The 23143-nt window shown below is 39.3% G+C and overlaps 1 protein-coding gene across 4 annotated transcripts in view; it reads right to left on the bottom strand.

The window, feature by feature from the left end:
* Window positions 1-2919: 2919 nt before the first annotated feature.
* The window catches only part of LOC135106734 (GEL complex subunit OPTI-like), a 39169-nt gene continuing 18945 nt past the window's right edge, over window positions 2920-23143 (bottom strand). For 2 of the 4 annotated variants that reach the window (XM_064015992.1, XM_064015994.1), the window contains 3 exons: window positions 14182-14285; window positions 13908-14037; window positions 2920-3400 (listed from right to left, as the gene is read on the bottom strand). In XM_064015992.1, the coding sequence (XP_063872062.1) occupies window positions 3386-3400; window positions 13908-14037; window positions 14182-14285 (249 nt within the window). In that variant the 3' untranslated portion in view covers window positions 2920-3385. Of the gene's footprint in view, window positions 3401-5564; window positions 5800-13907; window positions 14038-14181; window positions 14286-23143 lie in introns of those variants that run through there. The other 2 variants (XM_064015995.1, XM_064015993.1) reach the window with 1 other exon arrangement.

Genomic DNA, 23143 nt, shown 5'->3' with positions numbered 1-23143 from the left:
GAAGAGACAAACACACACAGTTTATTCACGATGCAGCAGAAACAGTTACAGTAACTATCTCTTGCACGCCACAGCAAACCTCACAAGCCCACTGTCCTGGCACTCAGCTTCACAGCTGGGTGAGAAGGCACTCTCAACTAGGAGAGGGGGATTGGGTAAAAAAAAGCGAAGGCAAGCAGGTAGGGGGAGCACAAATCCACCTTCAAGTGCAGTCCAGTCACTTAGCATTGAAAATATTCTTTCAGTTTCAGCATTAGAGTAGGGTAGGGTTAGAACCAACTTGACAAACTTACCAAATTTTTGAACACTGGTTCATCAACGTCCTTTACACCAGATAAGAAAACCCAAAACTCGATATGTTTTCTTTTTTAGCTTTGTAATTTCATCAGCAAAATAAATGGGTAATTTTCTCCATTTCTCATTAACATCACTATTTTGATCTAACAAATGACCGTAAGTGATTTTAAGGAGACTGAGAGGGAAGTCTATTTCTACTTTGCAAATCTAGTGCTACCGATGGTTCAATAAATTCTACTTCATGGAAGAAAGGATCCTCTAGTGACAGGCTGTCCTGTTCCTCTACTCCAGTACCTCTAGTGACAGGCTGTCCTGTTCCTGTACTCCAGTACCTCTAGTGACAGGCTGTCCTGTTCCTGTACTCCAGTACCTCTAGTGACAGGCTGTCCTGTTCCTGTACTCCAGTACCTCTAGTGACAGGCTGTCCTGTTCCTGTACTGCAGTACCTCTAGTGACAGGCTGTCCTGTTCCTGTACTCCAGTACCTCTAGTGACAGGCTGTCCTGTTCCTGTACTCCAGTACCTCTAGTGACAGGCTGTTCTGTTCCTGTACTCCAGTACCTCCAGTAGCAGGCTGTCCTGTTCCTGTACTCTTAGTACCTCCATCCGTTTTCTTTAATTTCGGATCTTTCAACATTTACGGCCCCCGCCAGTGACTGCCGATTTCACGAGAAATTTTCCTATCAGTTAAGATAGTTGAATTCATTATTTATCGTTGAAGCAGTTTTCTTTAGACATTTTAAATGATAACAGACAAATTTTAAAATGAGTCCCTTTTTGAGCATAATTTCCTTTCCTTTTATACATTTTATCTGTTGCTACAAATGGCTATCATGCATATTATATTTCAAAATTACCCTACATTTTGCTCAGATTCTGTAAAATTACCTTACTGCTCTACAGACCACGATTTGAGGCTAAATTTTCCTAGGATAATTACCCTGTAGTTGGCATCACTACAAGTAGCGACCCTCGCTTCCTGCTCATCACGTCTTTCCCTCTCTCTCTCTCTCTCTCTCTCTCTCTCATGCACATTTTTTCTCCTTTCCTCCTCTTCTCGGGTTATGCACGCCTTTATTCATATAATTTATTAAGGTGGCTGGCTGAAAGCATGAGACAGGTATGTTTGCCTATTCGTGGACTTAATGTAATGGAGCAGGCTTCCTTCACCATGCAGCGTAAGGGTTCGTTCACACTAGAAGCAGAGCAGAGCGGAGCAGAGCAGAGCAGCGCGGATAGGGTGTTCACATATAAGCAGAGCAGGGCGACCTGCACAAGAATCAGTCGCTATGGAGGATTTCGTTTGTGCATTCCTATTGCTTGACAGCAAAAAACATAAACGGAAACACTGGGTCCATCCCATCAACGTAAGGAGAGATCGGTATGGAGAATACCACCATCTCCTCCACGAACTGAGGAGAGATGAATCGCGATTCTTCGCGTATTTATGGATGAAACCGGCAAGTTATGTGGGTCATTGATTATTGTGTATACGATGAGATTATAGCCAAATTAGCTTTTCTCAACATACAGCTGTTATATATCATTAAATTGTACCTGAACTATGCACAATCTGGTAAGTTTTTTGTAATTTTGGCCTCAGCAATAAAAACTCACCTTTGTTGATAGCTTCTTGGCCATGCTCATCAAAGGGTGGAGCCGCGGAGGACCGCTAGCAGCGAGCAGCAAAAAATACCTCCGAATTTCCCGAGCGTCCCGCTCTCCTCTGCTCTGCTCCGCGCTGCACCGCTCCGCTTGTGGTGTGAACAGCCGAGCGTTTGTACATTCAAAACTATATCAAAATTAATGCCGCTACTAACCGCTCTGCTCTGTTCCATTCTGCTCTGCTTGTAGTGTGATCATACCCTAACCCTCCCATCCCTATGCCTTTCAGAGGCCGACTGGCGGAGGTCTGTGACTGTCTGTTTACGTGAAATCTCAAGCCATTCACTGCAGTGCAGTACGATAAGTTTTTAAATTAAATTTTAATTTTGGTTTTATAATAGTTTAAGCCATTACACAGTACGTGGTAATAACCTACCTCATTTTGTTCTTCTCACTATTCACATCATTTCTAATGATTACACTACTTGTCGGAAGTTAATAATAACGCTGCAATAGGCCTGGGAATGCACAGCGCTCTCAACTTTTTCTAAGTCCACAGGTAAACATAAATGGTGTATTGTTGCCTGAACTTCAGTTGTTTAATGCTTTGAATTGTGGGTAGCTGCTGGATAGGATCACTGTGTCTATAATTCCTCGGGCCAATCACGTGCTACCACCACTTAACACCACGAGTTGCACCAATAGGAAGTCTCTATAAGTACCCATAAGCTGCGCGGGCAGGTTAGGTTAGGTTAGGTTAGGTTCCCCACAGGTCCCCAAGCTTGCTTGAGGGATTGGGGGGCCGTTGGTAGAGAATGGGGACATTGGCTTAAATTATAAATTTACCTTAATTTTAAACAAGCGTTTCAAAATAAACTGCTACAGGGCCAGTGTCTTGAAGCGATGGGCGGTCCTTCGCTATGCTGCTGCGCTGCATGGGTAGTGGCTAAGCGGCATAATAGGTAAATATGACGCGTAACGCCAAATTTGAAACTTTTAGTTAGCAAAGGGAACAATATCGAGAGCACAATTTTATTTTGCGAGTAGACTGCGCGTATCTCTGAACATTCGTATTTCATTACCTCGTAACTCGGACACCCTTTGCACTTAACTTGTATTAGATTAACCTTCATTACCCCTTAATACGAGTTTACAGTTGATATACAAATCACAGCACAAATCAATCACATTGATATTGTATGTGATCCAACAGAAATTTCCACACCCTGGGCACTATCTAGATTTATATTCAGGTGATATGACAACATGAGATTAAATTCCTTCATCTCTCCTGTGACCTTTGAGATGCTACTCGGGGTGGCCTGGTCCCCCCTCGGTATTTGTTCTTTCCTGAACCTGGGGCAACCCTCCGGGTGTAGTGACTTCAACAGGGTTGATTTAGGGAGCTCGGGTGGGCACTCCCACAGAATTTACTGCATTTGCCGGTGTATTAGACGCACCTCTGCCTAAGACGCATCCCTATTTTACAAGGATGTTTTCTGGAAAAAAAAAAAAAAATGTTTCATCTTAAATTTATTGAGAAAAAAATGTGTGTGTGTGTGTGTGTGTGTGTGTGTGTGTGTGTATTTCATGTAAGAGGGCCACTGGGCAAGGGCAACAAAAAAATTGAATACAAAGAAAGGCCCACTTAATGCCGGTTTCCATGGAGATGTCTGATAAAAAAAAAAAAAAAAAAAAGGATAAGTGATTTGAAACCTCCCTTTTGAAAGAGTTCAGGTCATAGGAAGGAATAAATGCAAAAGCAGGCAGGGAGTTCCAGAGTTTACCAGAGAAAGGGATGAATGACTGAGAATACAGGTTAACTCTGGCATTAGAGAGGTGGGCAAAATAGGGGTGAGAGAAAGAAGGAAGTATTGTGCAGCGAGGCCGTAGAAGGAAGGGAGGCAAGCAGTTAACAAGATCAGAAGAGCAGTTAGCATGAAAATAGCCATAGAAGATAGCAAGAGATGCAATATTGTGGTGATAAGAAAGAGACTGAAGACAGTCAGTTAGAGGAGAGGAGTTGATAAGACGAAAAGCTCTTGATTCCATCCTGTCTAAAAGAGTGGTATGAGTGGAACTCCCCTCTTCCATACATATGAAGCAAACTCCATACATGTACATACAAGGCCCCTATACAGAGTTAGCAGCTGAGGGTAGGGGGACTGGCAGAGATGACACAGAATGCCTAACTTAATAGAAGCTGTTCTAGCTAGAGATGAGATGTGAAGTTTCCATTTTAGATTACAAATAAAGGACAGACCAAGGATTAGTCATCCATCAGATGACTAAAATAGTGAGAAACACTGAAGAAGGGTTTCAGGTTAGCCACTAAGACTGCCAGCAAATTCACTGACAACTTTTGTAGCATTACCATTTAAGTCATGCCAATACATTCTCATGAAGGAACTCAACATGAAGTGGATTGTTGCCAGATTTGTGTTGTACTTGTTGATCATAGGCAGTATTGCCTGACTGTGTACAGAGATCTCCAGAAATTCGTCTAATGTGATCAAAACCTTTCCAAGATCATCATTGGTGGTGAAAGCTAAGTTGACAACTGCAACCCAGAAGTCAAGCAGCAGTTGTCCCAATGAAAGAGTCTGAGTTCATCCTGATCAAAGAAAGTAAGGCAGACTTGAGAGCAATGTTGCACCTATTAATCTGTTTCTTCAGTATGGAACCAATGTGAGCACACTTCTGATGTGGGAAGACACTGAGTTCAGAAGGATGGAGGGAAATTATACAAGGTAGGTTGGAGACAAGGGAGAGATGCATTGTTTCTCTTGTGTTCACCAACTCATGTGCATGCATCTGAATCATTGTACATTGCCTTATAGCCAAGACATGTCAGCAGAAGAGTGCAACAAGATGTGTGTTTTAAACTTGCTCAGATTGTTACTGTCTCATATTCTCATATCATCAGGTTTCCTTTGCTGATATCAGCACTTTTGTCCATACTTTACTGAACTCACATCATTGGTTTCTTGCTTGTATTATCATATGTTACTACTCCCTGGAATCAGTCCACAAATCACATCATGTGAATTCAATGAAATTAATATTACCAATCTCTTAAATTCTATTAGAAGAATTCTTCCAAAAGAATAATTCATACCTATATGGTAGCTTAGTTTACTTGTTATAAATGTAATATCTAAAGACTTACCAAGTGATAAAAATAATAAAAATTACCTAATAGAATCATAAAAGGTTAATGATCATCAGACTTAATTTTTACAAGTTTCATAACTGTCTCAAATATGACAAAATAATTATTTTCATACTGAAATTGTGGCCCCTGATTGCCTTGAAACTGAATGCTTGTTTTTGCCCATTGGTTTCTCATCTGTTAATTATGATCCATAGTTTTTCCCTATCCTTTCATTAATTTGCAATATGTAATTTACTCAGTCCTAAAATTTCTTGCCAAATCCTAGTTGTGTTTATTCTTTGCCTCCTGTAGGCATATAAGTAAAAAATGGCAACTTCCAATGGAGACAAATTCTCATTCCTTTCCTTTTTTGGCACTTAAAAGAGTGTCAGTTGCCAAGTGGCTCCACAGCACTTAAATACAAACATTTCCTCAATGTACAAGAATGTAACATTTGCCTGCAACTACTTTTCTACTTACATCACTGCAAAGGAGCATCATACTTCAAATATGTTAAAATTTTATTTACATATAGAAGTAAATAATAAAATCACAAAATCATTTTTTTCTATCATGGGATGGACCATTAGCATCATTTTGAAAAAAAAGTTCACAAAACATACAATTTTACTGTAAAGGAAATCAAGTGCAAGATATAATAGACAATAAATACTGTTAAGTGTATAGATGGATGCTTGGGTGTCAGTCATAATGCAAGCCTGAATACAAGATGATCCACATGACCTGAAAAAAGAAAAAAGTAAGTAAAAGCTATTTCTCATTGTTTTAACACAACACATTTAAGTTTCCAACCAGTATCTTCTCTATGAAAATTATAAGAAGAAAAGGATAAAGAAAAAAAAGGGATCAGTGTGAATATAAATTTGCCCTCTCCACTTTCCAGGGAGGCATTCTCATAAACACCATGCCCTGAGGCAGGGCAGTTGGTGGAAAACTAGATCTTCAGCATAAATAACAGCAGCGAACTGCATCTTTAGGGTTCCTGTAGCATTTCAGCACAGAGACCATGCCATTATCAAGGATATGAGATAAAAAATGCAAAAAAAAATAGAAAGAAGAGTAAAGATGTACAGTGGAATCTCAGGTCTCAAACTTAATTAATTCCTGAATGCCATTCAAAATAAAAAATGTTCAGAAACCAAAACTATTTTCCCCATAGAAATCAATGTAAAATGGATTAATCCATTCCCGGACACCTGTCCACCCTGTCTTAGCGGGTAATGACAGACGCACCCACTGCTAAGGTGGCCACTCCACATCATCTCCAGCTCACAAATTATTTATCCAGAAAGGATGTACTGAATGAACTTAGTGACACAGAACTCATCAGAAGATATTGTTTGGACCATGCAGGCATTCTCTCTGTCACCAAGCAAGTGAGGGAAGCCTTACAGAGTGACACAGAGAGGAGCAACCCACTCACTGCCAAAATGAAGGTGATCATAACACTTAGACATCTTGCTGCTGGAAAAAGCTACTGGGAAAATGCAGCTGAAGTAGTGATGGCGTTGTGGGTCATAGAGAGAGCATGGGTCAGGATTACTCCTGACCCAGGTGAATCTTGTTTGTTTACATTGAGGCTCTTCAATGGGATCACATTTATCTTATTTCAAAGATTTAATTACTGTTTTAACCAGTGTGTCTCTCTTCCAAATATATGAAAACAAAGGAAATATTTATAGAAACTATAAATTAATAATAAACAGCAGTTTTTGCTATGTCTTTTAGTATTTGAAATCAAGTAACTTTGTTTGAGAACCAAATTTTGGTATGACAACTGAAGTAATTATGAGTTCAAACTTTTGTTTGAAAACCATTTTGTTAAGAAAGGGAGCCATTTGGTAACTGAGGTTCCACTGTACATATATGCACATAGCAATGTACAGAGGACAGGCTGACATATTTGTATGTCAAAAAATTGTCTTATACTCTGAACAATTTGTCAGACTGTCCTCTGCACATTGCTTGATTGTGTGTGTATGTGTACATTTTTTACTTTTCTTTTTGGTTTTACATTTCTTATTCCAGATCCTTGATCATAGCATGGTCTCTGTGCCAAAATATTTTAAGAAACTGAACATGCTGTTAATTGTTAAAATTGCTGTGTTATTTATACAGATGTACTCCATTTCTTTATAATCTTTCTAGTTTAATTCTCTCTAGATGTCTAAGTTATCTCAGGGTCCAGCATTTCATAACTAATGCCATTCCATTCCTCATGCCCTCACCCTGACTTGACTTACCAATTCTTTTTTTCAAAACACAAAACACATGGAGGAATGAAAAGGTGGTGGACATGTGGTGTTGATGACACAGTGTTAAGTGACACAGAGATAATGATGTAATGGATAAAGAAAACCTGGTAAATAAGCCATGTAGATAAAAATGTAGGTAACTGAAGAATAAAAAAAATAAAGTTGAAATACAGTTCCTATGGAGTCATGGTGCTCCCTTTATGAGACTTTGCAATGCACTTCCTGAAGATCTTGTCTTGTTGAAATATGTAACACTGATTTGAAACTCTTAGTGGTGGTTGACTGTTGAGAAGGTAGAGTTGGTAAAAAAATACTTTTCAGCACAAAATGATCCACAGGTGTATTTGGAGATAATGAGTAAGAAATTAATATAAAGGATCAACTGATGTTATGGGTGTACATAAAAAAGTTACTGGGGATGTGATGCGTGGAAAAGTTGTGAGACGTACTCGTATGTTTGAGGAATCTGACCATAATGCCATACAACTGAATATAAAAGTGATTAAAAAGTGAAAGATGGAGGTTTAGAACAATAGTGAATGGAGAGAAAGAGACTTAGGATAGAAAATTTTAGAAAAGGAATATGAAAGAAACAAATTAGGCAGAGTGACTGATAAATAAAGAAGAAAATGGTTTTAAGATCTGCAAAATGGTATTGATGTAATACACCATAGACATGAGTGAAAGTGATGAAACTGGGAGAAGACAAAAGAAATGCAGAAAGAACAGAAGGGGAAAAGAGAATTGCATACAAGATAACACCAGAAAACAATGTGATACATGTGTATAGTTTTTGATGGGCTCATCAGATGTAGCAGTTACTGCTGGGCAGCTAAGGTGTAAAGTGCTGTACTACATGTAGTGACTGACTGTGAGGGTTAGGTAGGGAGGATTAAGTTAGGTAGATTGTACTAACCCCAGCAATAAGTGAATGAGTGTCGAATGTGGTATGTGTGTGTGTGTGTGTGTGTGTGTGTGTGTGTGTGTGTGTGTGTGTGTGTGTGTGTGTGTGTGTGTGTGTGTGTTTACCTAGTTGTATTTACCTAGTTGTATTGTACAGGGCAGGAGCCAAAGCTCATTTTGTCCTGCCTGCAAAACCATATTTATCCAGTTCTCTTTAAACATGTGTACACTGTTTGCCACAACCACTTATTCCTTCAAATAATTCCAGATTTCAGTAATTCTATATGGGAAGCTGTATTTCTTGATGTCGCTCAAATACCCACTCTTCTTTATTTTCTTCCCATGCCCCCTCATTCATCTCTCTCTCCCTCCTTCATCTGTGGTACCAAGTCATTTCTGTCTATTCTTTCTATATTGTCTACTAATATGTGCATTGTTATCAGGTCTCCTCTTTCTCTTCTCTCTTGTAGTGTTGGTAATCCCATCTCTTCAAGTCTTTCTTCATAGCTAAAGTCTTTCAATTCTGATACCATCTTCATCGCTATCCTCTATATTCTTCCCCATTTCCATGTCTTTTTTTTCTATGTGGAGTCCAAACTACTGCTGCGTATTTCAATTTAGGATGCATGCCTCCCCTCCTCCCACGGTCTCACTGCACAAGACTTTCATCTTTCTCTCACCCCTATTCTGTTCACCTCTCTAATGCAAAACTCTAATGGTAAACTCTGGAACTCCCTGCCTGCTTCTGTATTTCCACCTTCCTATGACTTGAATTCCTTCAAGAGGAAGGTTTCAAGACACTTATCCATCAGTTTTTGACTACTGCTTTGACCCTTTTATGGGACTGGCATCTCAGTGGGGATTTTTTTTTTTTATTGGAGTTTTGTTGCCTTTGGCCAGTGTCCCTCCTACATAAAAAAAAAAATCATGCTTGTTATAATTTTCTTTATCATTTCTATATCTAAATAGTTAACACCACTGTTTGCTAACAAGAGCCAAATATTTTTTTTATGTGCCTTTTAGGTGATAGTGTGACCTGGATCATTACTTCCAAATCTTTTTCTTCATTACTTTTTTGTTATTATTTGTCCTCCCATTTTGTAATTCCATGAAGGTCTCTTTTTACTTTTCTCTATTTCCAACATGTGTAATTTTCTGGCATTAAATTCTAGTTTCCATCTTTGGCTCCATCCATGTATCTTGTTAATATCCTTTTGTAACTTCTTGCAGTCATTTTCATCCTTTATTATTTTCATTAATTTTGCATCATCAGCAAAAAATGTTTATATAACTATTCAGATCTTCTGTCACATCATTTACATATATTTGAAACATAATAGGTACCAACACAGATCCTCGTGGTACCCCATTTGTCATTTTGCGCCAACTTGAATTACTGTCTCTGATTACAGTTCTCATTTCCCTCCCTTGTAAATAATCATCCATCCATCTCAATGTTGCTCCCTTTAGTCCTCCTTGATTCTCTAACTTCCACATAAGACCTTTGTGGGGAACTTTATCAGATGCTTTTTTGAGATCCAGGTATACCGCATCAACCCATCTATCCCTCTCTTGCACTAATACTCTTTTATAAGAGCTCAGAAGATTTGTGACACAGGATCTCCCTTTCCTGAATCCAAATTGCTTTTCTGTAATTATCTTTACGTCTTCTAAATATTGCACCCATCTATCTTTAATTACTATTTCACAAAGCTTGCCTACAATACTTGTTAGTAGCACTGATCTGTAATTTAATGGTTCCATTTTATTTCCCCCTTAGTATACTGGAACTATGTTAGCTCTTTTCCATTCCCTTGGTACTTTTCCTTCTTTCAACAAGTTGTTGATTATATCACATATAGTTTCCTCCATATGGTTTTCTTTTAATACCCATCCATTTACTAGATCTGGTCCCATAGCTTTTCTAACATGCAGCTCTTCCAGCAGTTTCTTGATTTCTTGTCTCTTTACTTGTATCTCCTGTATTCCCTCATTCTGTGATACCACTTCCAATGCCACAAAATCTGTTTCCTTTGTAAACACAGATTGAAAACTCTCATTCATTAGTTCACTCGTCTCCTCAGTAGTTTCATAAATTCTTCATTCTTCAATTCATTTCATAAATTCTTTCATAAATTCATTTCATAAATTCACTCTTCAATTCATTTTTCCACTTAATGTATCTATAGAAGAGTTTGCGCTCTTCCTTGCATTTTCTTACTATGTCACGTTCAAAGTTTCTTTCTCCTTCTCTTCTTATTATACCATATTCATTCCTTGCCTTTCTGTATTCCTCCCTAGTATTTCTGTTCAGTTTTCTCATTATTTTCCTCAATGCCCTGTCCTTTTCTTTTTTGTTTCTACACACCTGGCATTATACTATTCATGCTTCTCAATTTTCACTTTATAACTTGGTACAAACTGTTGCACCCCCTCTCCATACTTGCTAAAAAATATCTCATATTTTTCTTGCACTACTTTACCTTCAGATAGCTCTTTCCAGTTCATTTTTCCATAAAATTTATTAAGCTCTGCAAAGTTTGCCTTAGCATAGTTCTGTCTCCCATTTCTAAATTGTTCATTCCTGTGAAACACTGTTTCCTCCTGCAGTGCTATTTCTATGGTCACATGATTACTTCTTCCCAGTGCACTCAGACAATGTATACTTGGTCTATTTTCTGGGCTTTTTGTAAACACTAAGTCCAACTATGATGGTTCTTCTCTGCATCTTGTAGGCTCATTCACCCATTGTCTCATTGTATTCACCATCATGGTATGCATAAGTTCTTCACTCCATGACCCAACATTTTCTTTCACTTCCATCTCCTGCCAGTGTGTGTGGCCCAAACCTCTTTTCACTGGACTGCTACTTTCAGCTGTAACCATGCTGTAAGATGGTTCTTGTCACAAAGCATGTTAAGTAGTTTCTCATGTTGGTTTCATTCCCCCTGCCCATGTAGAGTGTATGGTGCAAATGTAACCAGTCCCCTTTGCTCAGCTACTTATCTGAAGATGCTTTTGTGGGAACAATGATGCAGTTACTAAGTTGAGGTGAAAGTTGTGAAAACTTAATTAGAGCATCACAGTTTTGTCAAAAGCCTGGAGGTAATCAAGCAGAGACAGCTTGGAATATTCAACAAGGTTTTAGATGACAATGCCATGGGTGTTACCTATGTAAAAGAATGGTCCAACAAGTTCAATGGTGGTCATACAGTGGAAATATTCAACATGCCCCAAAAAAATCCACATCAGATGTGCAGCAAAATTTAAGTAATGCTGACAGTTTCCTTCATCTGCCAAGGCAAGGTGCATCATGAATACCCACCACAAAAGCAAACATTTATAAATGAGTTATAGTATCAGGTATTCATCACTCGATACACTGTTCATTATCCAAGACGTATTTTTATTATTATTATTATTATTATTATTATTATTATTATTATTATTATTATTATTATTATTATTATTATCTATTTATTTATTTATCCATTTAATTTAATTTTATTTTATTTTATTAATTTTATTTATTTATTTTTATTTATTTATTTTTTTTCAGAAAATTTGCTCATGAACCAATTTGCTTATGATGAAAAGTGTAATTAGCTATGTGTTTGTGTTCTGCAAAAGTTTCCAGACTGCCTTAATAAAGAAATTTAGACTTAACTCATGCATTATTCACTGCTGCCCCTAAAAAAAAAGGTAATCCCCATTCCATGTCTCCACTTGAATTGAATTTCCTTGATACTGTCAAACTGCTGCCCCTACAATGGTCTGCTGGTCTGTTCCTATGACATAGTGGGAATTGATCATGTGAGTTTTTCCCTGCAGGTCAGATAATGAACCAGCACTTTTACATTGATATCCTGAGGCACTTGAAACAATATGAGGAGAAATCCAGACAAATGACATCCATGGATGAAGAACTGGCTTCTGCATCATTTGCCTAACCAGCATTTCTTGGCCAAAATCATTATGTTGCTGGTCCTCCACATGCCCTCCATCTGTGACTTTTCTTATTTATAAAACTGAAGCTTTGAATGATGGGATGACAATTTTATGATGCCCAGGAAATTCAAGGGGAAACGTGAGATATGCTGATCATCACCCCAGGAAGTTTCAGAAGTGCTTCCAACAATGGGAAAAGTGCTGGACTTATTGCATTAATCCCTAGAGGAATTACAGTATTTTGACAGTTTCCATTTTTATATTTTAAATTGTGATGGCAAATTTAGCAACCATCAATTTCATCACAAAAAATAGTTTATTTCAACAATGCAGGATGTGAAAAAAACTGAACAAATAAAGCACACTCCTCTTTTCACTTGGTGATGGCCATTTTGTGATTGTGTTGCCCCCAGTTGAAACAAAAAATCAATCTTACTTGCAGATCAAAGACACTGATGTGCAACAATTGACTTGCAGGGCCAAGAGACTGATGTACCACAGCTAACCTGACTTGCAGGACCAAGAGGCTGACACACAGCAGTTAGCTTTACTTATAAGGACATGAAATTGACAAAGTGTATTTGCAGGAGAGAGAGAGAGAGAGAGAGAGAGAGAGAGAGAGAGAGAGAGAGAGAGAGAGAGAGAGAGAGAGAGAGAGAGAGAGAGAGAGAGAGAGAGAGAGAGAGAGAGAGAGAGAGAGAGAGAGAGAGAGAGAGAGAGAGAGAGAGAGAAAATGTGGTTTTAATAGAGTTTAATAGAGTTGGAAAAAAGGGACAGAGGAAGCATTGTAATAAAAAAAAAAAAAAAAACAGTACAAGAGACAACAGAAGCAAGAAATTGACAACCTAAGAAATTAAACTAAATGGAACAAGTTACAAGAAGACTTGTATGGCAAAGAAACTAACACAAGGCACTTTCTGTGACTTGCAAGGCTAAGTGCCACAAGGCAGTCAGTCAAAAGACTGATGCACAGCAAGTAGTATGACTGCACAACCAAGAGACTGAGGCACAGCAGGTAATGTGACTGCACAGCCAAGAAATTAGTTTGATTTGTACTGTCAAGCAACTAACATACAGCAAGGCCAAGAGGCTGATATGTGGCAGCTAGTCTGACATATTTTTATATCCTGACATGCATACAACAGGTAATATGATTTGCATGGCCAAGAGACTCATGCACAGCAATCACTGTGACTTGCATGGCCATAGAACTGATGCATGGCAATTAGCTTGGCTTACACAATCAAGACTGATGCCAGCATCTGGTTTGATTTGCACAGGCAAAAAAATGATGAAGAGGAGTTAGTGTGACTTGTACAGCAAAGAGACTGACACAAGGGAGTTACTTTGACTTCCACGGCCAAGAGACTGATGCATGGCAATTAGTGGGAACTGCACTGCTGAAAGACTAATCCAAAGCAGTTAGTCTGACTACCACAGCCAAGAAATGATGGAACACCTGGTCTTTTCAGAAACAAAATATTTGACATAAAGTTTTAGAACCATACTGGAAGGTTATGACAGATAGAATTTTGGAGGAACCTTAATATCAAGAACGTAGTCAGACATTATGGTAAAGTCATGGAACTGTGTTTTTTATGTAGATTAGGCTATTCAGCAAGATCTTTAAAGGAGCTCTATCACTTGAAAAGATAAATAAATAGGTAGATAAATAAATAAACAAATAAATCAAAATTTTTCTGAAAAAAAAAAAAAAAAACTTACCAAAAATCCAGCAAAGGAAGTTACAAAGCCTTCTTTAGTCAACTCCCACATTCCTCCAAATTCCTCTTCATCAATACCTTGGAAACTTGATGCATAGAAATATACAATAGCAGCATTAATCACACAGAATCTGTTGGGAAATAAAGAAAAATCCATACATAACTAAACAAGTAATGAAGTTCATTTAATAATGGCATATACTATGGAGAAAAAAAAAAAAAAAAGCTTGCACCACAAAGTAATACAGTAATACAGCCACAAACAAGCAACTCACAGAAAGAGGCCAATGAAGCCCTTCAGAGGAATGAAGCCCCACACAAGACCCAGCGCCACACCCAGCACCTGCCGGCCCCAGTATATCACGTCCAAAAACTCATCCTGTTCACAATGAAAATAAAAAAATTTTCCCTAAATTAGTATCAATAAACTGAAAAAAAAAAAGTTATTAGCATTTTTCTCTCAATATTCCAAAATTTGTACAAAGAAAAACTTGTAACCACCTGACATAAAATTTATCTTGCATGCTTTTATTGAACATGATTTATGTAGTAAGATGTGCCACTCTCTAGTTTCCCATTATAACCATCAAGCAGCTTCATGTGGAATTTCAAATTACTCTCTTGCTGAACACAACTCCCTACTCAAAATTATTACTACCCTGTTGATACTATTACAATCAGGCACACGTGGCTTCAGTTCCAACAATGGCCCATGTTGCAGGTGATTCATATTAGAGTGATAATGGAAGTAATGGGAAAAAATTGCTATGGTTCTGACTTGGCTGAAACACCCCCCCCAAAAAAGAGTAAAATAAAATATTTCCAGACTACCTACAACACCCTTTTTATGCATGTAACTGAAGGTAAACAAATACATAAGAGTCCATAAAACACTAAAAGGTTCATAAATAAAAGTTTGTGCAGTACAATAACAGTCATTAAAAATACACACTAAGCCATGGTTTACAAACACAGCTGGAGTGGTGGCAGCAACAGCAGCAGCAGCAGCAGCAGCAGCAGCAGCAGCAGCAGCAGCAGCAGCAGCCCAGTCCCTCTCCCATCAGTGACTACACTGGCATTGCCATGGGTGGCAGTGCCCCAGTCCCTCTCCCCTGTCAATCACTACATTGCTATGAGTGACAGCAGCAGCCAAGTCCTTCTGTGTTACAGACTTTTCTGTGACTTGTGGCCCATTCCCACATTAAGGAGTTAATCTCCCATGATATGAAAGCAAATTGACCATGTTAGATGTGATTCATTTTAGAATATTGTGTGTTAGCAGCAACCTGACTGTACAGGGAGGAACAAGCATCCGTCATATGAGAAACTGATGATACAAAATATATAAATTAGGGACTATTTTCTTTACACGAGCACAAAAGTTTGATGATACGAGCTTCAGTCCAAGACCAAGTAAAAATTACAAAGTTTAAAATGCACACCTTCCTGCTAACATTTCCGGGCTGTATGGTGATGTACGATGATTCAGGTGCACAGAAATGAATTTGTGAGCAATGGAAGAGAACCATGCACCCCTCCCTTGTCCCTTACCTACCATGCATTCTCCAGAGTCCCGCCAGTCTTCTTATAAACTGAAGTCAGTGTCTCTCGAGCTCCCACTCTTATGGCCTTACTGCTCATTTTTTTTTTTTTTTATGTAGGAAGGATACTGGCCAAGGGCAACAAAAATCTAATAAAAAAAATGCCCACTGAAATGCCAGTCCCATAAAAGGGTCAAAGCAGTGGTCAAAAATTGGTGGATAAGTGTCTTGAAACCTCCCTCTTGAAGGAATTCAAGTCATAGGAAGGTGGAAATACAGAAGCAGGCAGGGAGTTCCAGAGTTTACCAGAGAAAGGGATGAATGATTGAGAATACTGGTTAACTCTTGCGTTAGAGAGGTGGACAGAATAGGGGTGAGAGAAAGAAGAAAGTCTTGTGCAGCGAGGCCGCGGAAGGAGGGGAGGCATGCAGTTAGCAAGATCAGAAGAGCAGTTGGCATGAAAATAGCGGTAGAAGACAGCTAGATATGCAACATTGCGGCGGTGAGAGAGGGGCTGAAGACAGTCAGTTAGAGGAGAGGAGTTGATGAGACGAAAAGCTTTTGATTCCACCCTGTCTAGAAGAGCAGTATGAGTGGAACCCCCCCAGACATGTGAAGCATACTCCATACATGGACGGATAAGGCCCTTGTACAGAGTTAGCAGCTGTGGGGGTGAGAAAAACTGGCAGAGATGTCTCAGAACACCTAACTTCATAGAAGCTGTTTTAGCTAGAGATGAGATGTGAAGTTTCCAGTTCAGATTATAAGTAAAGGACAGACCGAGGATGTTCAGTGTAGAAGAGGGGGACAGTCGAGTGTCATTGAAGAAGAGGGGATAGTTGTCTGGAAGATTGTGTCGAGTTGATAGATGGAGGAATTGAGTTTTTGAGGCATTGAACAATACCAAGTTTGCTCTGCCCCAATCAGAAATTTTAGAAAGATCAGAAGTCAGGCGTTCTGTGGCTTCCCTGCATGATATGTTTACCTCCTGAAGGGTTGGACGTCTATGAAAAGACGTGGAAAAGTGCAGGGTGGTATCATCAGCATAGGAGTGGATAGGACAAGAAGTTTGGTTTAGAAGATCATTAATGAATAATAAGAAGAGAGTGGGTGACAGGACAGAACCCTGAGGAACACCACTGTTAATCGATTTAGGAGAAGAACAGTGACCACCTACCACAGCAGCAATAGAACGGTCAGAAAGGAAACTTGAGATGAAGTTACAGAGAGAAGGATAGAAACCATAGGAGGGCAGTTTTGAAATCAAAGCTTTGTGCCAGACTCTATCAAAGGCTTTTGATATGTCCGAGGCAACAGCAAAAGTTTCACCAAAGTCTCTAAAAGAGGATGACCAAGACTCAGTAAGGAAAGCCAGAAGATCACCAGTAGAGCGGCCTTGACGAAACCCATACTGGCGATCAGATAGAAGGTTGTGTAGTGATAGATGTTTAAGAATCTTCCTGTTGAGGATAGATTCAAAAACTTTAGATAAGCAGGAAATTAAAGCAATAGGACGGTAGTTTGAGGGATTGGAGTGGTCACCCTTTTTAGGAACAGGTTGAATGTAGGCAAACTTCCAGCAAGAAGGAAAGGTAGATGTTGACAGACAGAGCTGAAAGAGTTTGACTAGGCAAGGTGCAAGCATGGAGGCACAGTTTCGGAGAACAATAGGAGGGACCCCATCAGGTCCATAAGCCTTCCGAGGATTTAGGCCAGCGAGGGCATGGAAAACATCATTACGAAGAATTTTAATACGTGGCATGAAGTAGTCAGAGGGTGGAGGAGAGGGAGGAACAAGCCCAGAATCGTCCAAGGTAGAGTTTTTAGCAAAGGTTTGAGCAAAGAGTTCAGCTTTAGAAATACATGTGATAGCAGTGGTGCCATCTGGTTGAAGTAGAGGAGGGAAAGAAGAAGCAAAGTTATTGGAGATATTTTTGGCTAGATGCCAGAAATCACGAGGGGAGTTAGATCTTGAAAGGTTTTGACATTTTCTGTTAATGAAGGAGTTTTTGGCTAGTTGGAGAACAGACTTGGCATGGTTCCGGGCAGAAATATAAAGTGCATGAGATTCTGGTGATGGAAGGCTTAAGTACCTTTTGTGGGCCACCTCTCTATCATGTATAGCACGAGAACAAGCTGTGTTAAACCAAGGTTTAGAAGGTTTAGGACGAGAAAAAGAGTGAGGAATGTACGCCTCCATGCCAGACACTATCACCTCTGTTATGCGCTCAGCACACAAAGACGGGTCTCTGACACGGAAGCAGTAGTCATTCCAAGGAAAATCAGCAAAATACCTCCTCAGGTCCCCCCAACTAGCAGAGGCAAAACGCCAGAGGCACCTTCGCTTAGGGGGATCCTGAGGAGGGATTGGAGTGATAGGACAAGATAAAGATATGAGATTGTGATCGGAGGAGCCCAACGGAGAAGAAAGGGTGACAGCATAAGCAGAAGGATTAGAGGTCAGGAAAAGGTCAAGAATGTTGGGCGTATCTCCAAGGCGGTCAGGAATACGAGTAGGGTGTTGCACCAATTGCTCTAGGTCATGGAGGATAGCAAAGTTGTAGGCTAGTTCACCAGGATGGTCAGTGAAGGGAGAGGAAAGCCAAAGCTGGTGGTGAACATTGAAGTCTCCAAGAATGGAGATCTCTGCAAAAGGGAAGAGGGTCAGAATGTGCTCCACTTTGGAAGTTAAGTAGTCAAAGAATTTCTTATAGTCAGAGGAGTTAGGAGAGAGGTATACAGCACAGATAAATTTAGTATGAGAGTGACTCTGTAGTCATAGCCAGATGGTGGAAAACTCGGAAGATTCAAGAGCGTGGGCACGAGAGCAGGTTAAGTCATTGCGCACATAAACGCAGCATCCAGCTTTGGATCGAAAATGAGGATAGAGAAAGTAGGAGGGAACAGAAAAGGGGCTACTGTCAGTTGCCTCAGACACCTGAGTTTCAGTGAGGAAAAGAAGATGAGGTTTAGAAGAGGAGAGGTGGTGTTCTACAGATTGAAAATTAGATCTTAGACCGCGAATGTTGTCCTCTATCATCATCATGTACAGTGCTTTACATGACTGATCAGTGCTTGGATGTGATACAGTGTTACTGCTGGTGTGTTCTTTCACTTGCTGTCTTTGGTGTGGTGTTGTGTGTGTGTGACTGACCACATGTTGTGTAGATTGTGCCTCATTTTGCCTCTCAAATGCTCAAATGCTAACAATGCCTCCCAAGCAGCCAATGAGTTCCAGTGGGAGTCCTACCAGCAATTCTGAGCGAGCTAGAGCACCAATAACACTCGCAAAGTAGAAATTGTTAAGGGGTGGTGAGTGACTTACTCTCCTTAATCCATCAGCTATGCATTGGTAAACATTATGCACATTTTATTTATTTAATTAATATAAAATCAAGTTCTTTGTATGCCATTTCCTCTTTCAGGTTGCTTTATCAACAGTTATGTGATATAGACACGTTTGTTGTGTTTGGTATCTTACGTTTTAGTTTGAAAACTTACTTTTGACATGTCACAGAACATAACACCTTTTTTGCCATTAGTTATGTTTTGTCATATGAGAATTCATTAAATGAGCAATTCAAATGGAACATAATTGCTCATAGCATCAGGACCTCCCTTGTGATTCAAACTTATCAGGTTCTTTTGGCCTGTTCAAATTGGGAAGCAATTTATCCCGTTCAAATTAATGTAAAAAATAAATAAATAAATAATCTGTTCCAGGCCCAAAAAAACCCACAACTTTTACTTTTTTTATTTTCATTTTTATGGGTTTGTGCTATGCCCTAAACATAGTGTTGAATGAAAATCATCTTAACTGCAGAAAATACAGTAAAAGAAAACATGAAGTACCATATATTTTGGTGTATACGACGGCACTTGAATCATCCTAAAAAGACACAAAAAAGTGGGTTGTCCTATACATCAGATACAAAAACAAATACTTAAATTTTATGCAAAATACCATTGTAAATAAACACCAACCTCAGAATGATAAGTCATCAAAAATTCCTGCTGTCTTCAGTATTGAACACAGTTGTTGTAATGTACACAATCTTTATTTTTCACTAAAATCCACTCTCTCTCTCTCTCTCTCTCTCTCCCTCTCTCTGAAAGTCAGAACAATCCTGAGAATTGCTAAATAAAATGAGACTGATAGAAAATGAAAATGGAATTATACGAGTGAGAAAGAATGAGAAAAGATGAGGCAAACCTGACATAGAATGAATCAGGATGGTGGGGGAGGGAAGAGAGAGAGAGAGAGAGAGAGAGAGAGAGAGAGAGAGAGAGAGAGAGAGAGAGAGAGAGAGAGAGAGAGAGAGAGAGAGAGAGAGAGAGAGAGAGAGAGACCTATCACTCCCTAGTCCCTTATCTTTGACAGATAAGGTAGAGGGGAGGTGACAGGGAGGGAGGCTTGAGACCAGATGAAAGAGGAAGGGAGAGGAAAGAAACAGTGGGAGGAAGGGACATAAAGGGAAGGAGAATAGTACATGAGGCAAGGAAGTGGCAGAGAGAGCTTTATAATATAGTTTAATTTCTTCTCTTTCCTTTTTGTCATTTTTGTTGTGCCAGCTATGATTCTTCAATGAAACTGACATAAATGGCCAAACTAAGAAAATCATTGATAGCTGGCAAAACATAAATGAGAAAAAGGAAAAGAAGAAATTAAAGTATACTATAAAGCCACATTCTCTACAGTCTACAATGAAGACGAAAGTGTCATAAGGGAGTTAATCAAGCGCAACACCAAGCCCACAGACCAAGAAAAAATGCTGGAGCTCATCATCTACTACAACACAAAGAAGACCAGCACCTTACTACTGAAGAACAACCCCACTCAAGACAAAGAGCCTCTTCAAATGTCGCATGCCATATATAGTTTCTCCTGCAATCAAGGGAACTGTGAAGACCTTCCCTTAACCTACATAGGCACGACAATGATGAAGCTCTTTCCACCTCGCATCTGGATCCCCTAAAGACCACCTCATAGAATGACATATCAAGATCATAAGAAAAATCCTAGAAGAAAACACCCACATCCTCACAGCATTTTTTTTTTTTTTTTTTTATGTAGGAGGGACACTGGCCAAGGGCAACAAAAATTCAATAAAAAAAAATGCCCACTGATCAAAGCAGTAGTCAAAAACTGATGGATAAATGTCTTGAAACCTCCCTCTTGAAGGAATTCAAGTCATAGGAAGGTGGAAATACAGAAGCAGGCAGGGAGTTCCAGAGTTTACCAGAGAAAGGGATGAATGATTGAGAATACTGGTTAACTCTTGCATTAGAGAGGTGGACAGAATAGGGGTGAGAGAAAGAAGAAAGTCTTGTGCAGCAAGGCAGTGGGAGGAGGGGAGGCATGCAGTTAGCAAGATCAGAAGAGCAGTTAGCATGAAAATAGAGGTAGAAGACGGCTAGAGATGCAACATTGCGGTGGTGAGAGAAAGGCTGAATGCAGTCATTTAGAGGAGAGGAGTTGGTGAGACGAAAAGCTTTTAATTCCACCCTGTCTAGGAGAGCAGTATGAGTGAAACCCCCCAGACATGTGAAGCATACTCCATACATGGAGTATGCTTCACATGGAGTATGCTTCATACATGGAGTATGCCCTTGTACAGAGTTAGCAGCTGAGGGGTTGAGAAAAACTGGCGGAGACATCTCAGAACGCCTAACTTCATAGAAGCTGTTTTTGCTAGAGATGAGATGCAAAGTTTCCAGTTCAGAGTATAAGTAAAGGACAGACCGAGGATGTTCAGTGTAGAAGAGAGGGACAGTTGAGTGTCATTGAAGAAGAGGGGATAGTTGTCTGGAAGGTTGTGTTGAGTTGATAGATGGAGGAATTGAGTTTTTGAGGTACTGAACAATACCTAGTTTGCTCTGCCCTAATCAGAAATTTTAGAAAGATCAGAAGTCAAGCGTTCTATGGCTTCCCTGCGTGAAATGTTTACATCCTGAAGGGTTGGACATCTATGAAAAGACATGGAAAAGTGCAGGGTGGTATCATCAGCGTAGGAGTGGATAGGACAAGAAGTTTGGTTTAGAAGATCATTAATGAATAACAAGACAGGACAGAACCCTGAGCAGCACCACTGTTAATAGATTTAGGAGAACAGTAACCGTCTACCACAGCAGCAATAGAACGGTCAGAAAGGAAACTTGAGATAAAGTTACAGAGAGAAGGATAGAAGCCGTAGGAGAGTAGTTTGGAAATCATAGCTTTGTGCCAGACTCTATCAAAAGCTTTTGATATGTCCAAGGCAACAGCAAAAGTTTCACCAAAATCTCTAAAAGAGGATGACCAAGACTCAGTAAGGAAAGCCAAAAGATCACCAGTAGAGTGGCCTTGATGGAACCCATACTGGCGATCAGATAGAAGGTTGTGAAGTGATAGATGTTTAAGAAACTTCCTGTTGAGGATAGATTAAAAAACTTTAGATAGGTAGGAAATTAAAGCAATAGGATGGTAGTTTGAGGGATTAAAAGTCACCCTTTTAAGGAACAGGCTGAATGTAGGCAAACATGCAGTGATGAAAGAAGTCTCCCCATCCTAGAAGCACTGTACATAAAAGAGAATAATCCCACACTAAATTCACAAGCCCAAGATCTTAAAGCCCTTTCAAGTTTCTGCTCAACAAACCAAGCAGAAGCCTTGAGGACACTGCAACATCCACCAACTGATGTCACCAACAACCAATCTGAAACAGGATTGACTCAGCCACCTCCCAACCAATCAGGAGTAAAAACCCATGCCCAAGAAATCAAGCTAGCGGTATAGGTACAGCCACAACCCTGACCTCCACCATTACTTCCACCAAAGTGAGAGGAACAACAGCTACTTAGGAAGGGTCTAAGACCAGGAATTGCGATCTAGTGAAAAATTACTTGCTTTGGCGAAATCATAAAAGCTCACAGTAAAGAGAATAAGACAAAAATTGTGTTTGAAAAATATCTTGAGGAAGAAGGCCAATGCTGAATTAGCTATCACATTCAACGAAATAATATATATATATATATATATATATATATATATATATATATATATATATATATATATATATATATATATATATATATATATATATATATATATATATGACTGAACAACGAAGGACCAGGTCTCTCTCTCTCTCTCTCTCTCTCTCTCTCTCTCTCTCTCTCTCTCACAACACCCACAGATGTAGGTAAACAAAGATAAAGACGTGATGTGGTGCGGAATGTGATAAATGTTAAAATCTCTAATGGGTTTTTATTGTGTATTTCAATCTATTGTAATAATCAATGTAATAGCTTTCAACATAGAACTGTGGAGGTCTGGAATGATTTGGACAAAGAAGTCATTAATACAAAATATGATAAATGAATTTAAGACAATGTTAGGTAAAAATATATATGGAGACGAGACAGCATGAGCATAGCTGTTTTCCTGTATGTAACAACTATGTAAAACAACTAGGTAAATATACAGAAGTGTGTGTGTGTGTGTGTGTATGTGTATGTGTGTGTGTGTGTGTGTGTTTACCTACAACAACTAGGTAAATACACACACACACACACACACACACACACACACACTGCTGGAAGAGCTGGATGTTTGAAAAGCTATGGGACCAGATCTACTAAATGGATGGATATTAAAAGAATGCAGAGAACAAATGGAAGAACCCATATGGGATATAATCAACAGCTCATTAAAAGA

The sequence above is a fragment of the Scylla paramamosain genome, chromosome 14 (genome assembly GCF_035594125.1).
Source record: "Scylla paramamosain isolate STU-SP2022 chromosome 14, ASM3559412v1, whole genome shotgun sequence".
NCBI classification, from domain to species: domain Eukaryota; kingdom Metazoa; phylum Arthropoda; class Malacostraca; order Decapoda; family Portunidae; genus Scylla; species Scylla paramamosain.
This window is presented reverse-complemented; position numbering and strand designations above follow the sequence as displayed.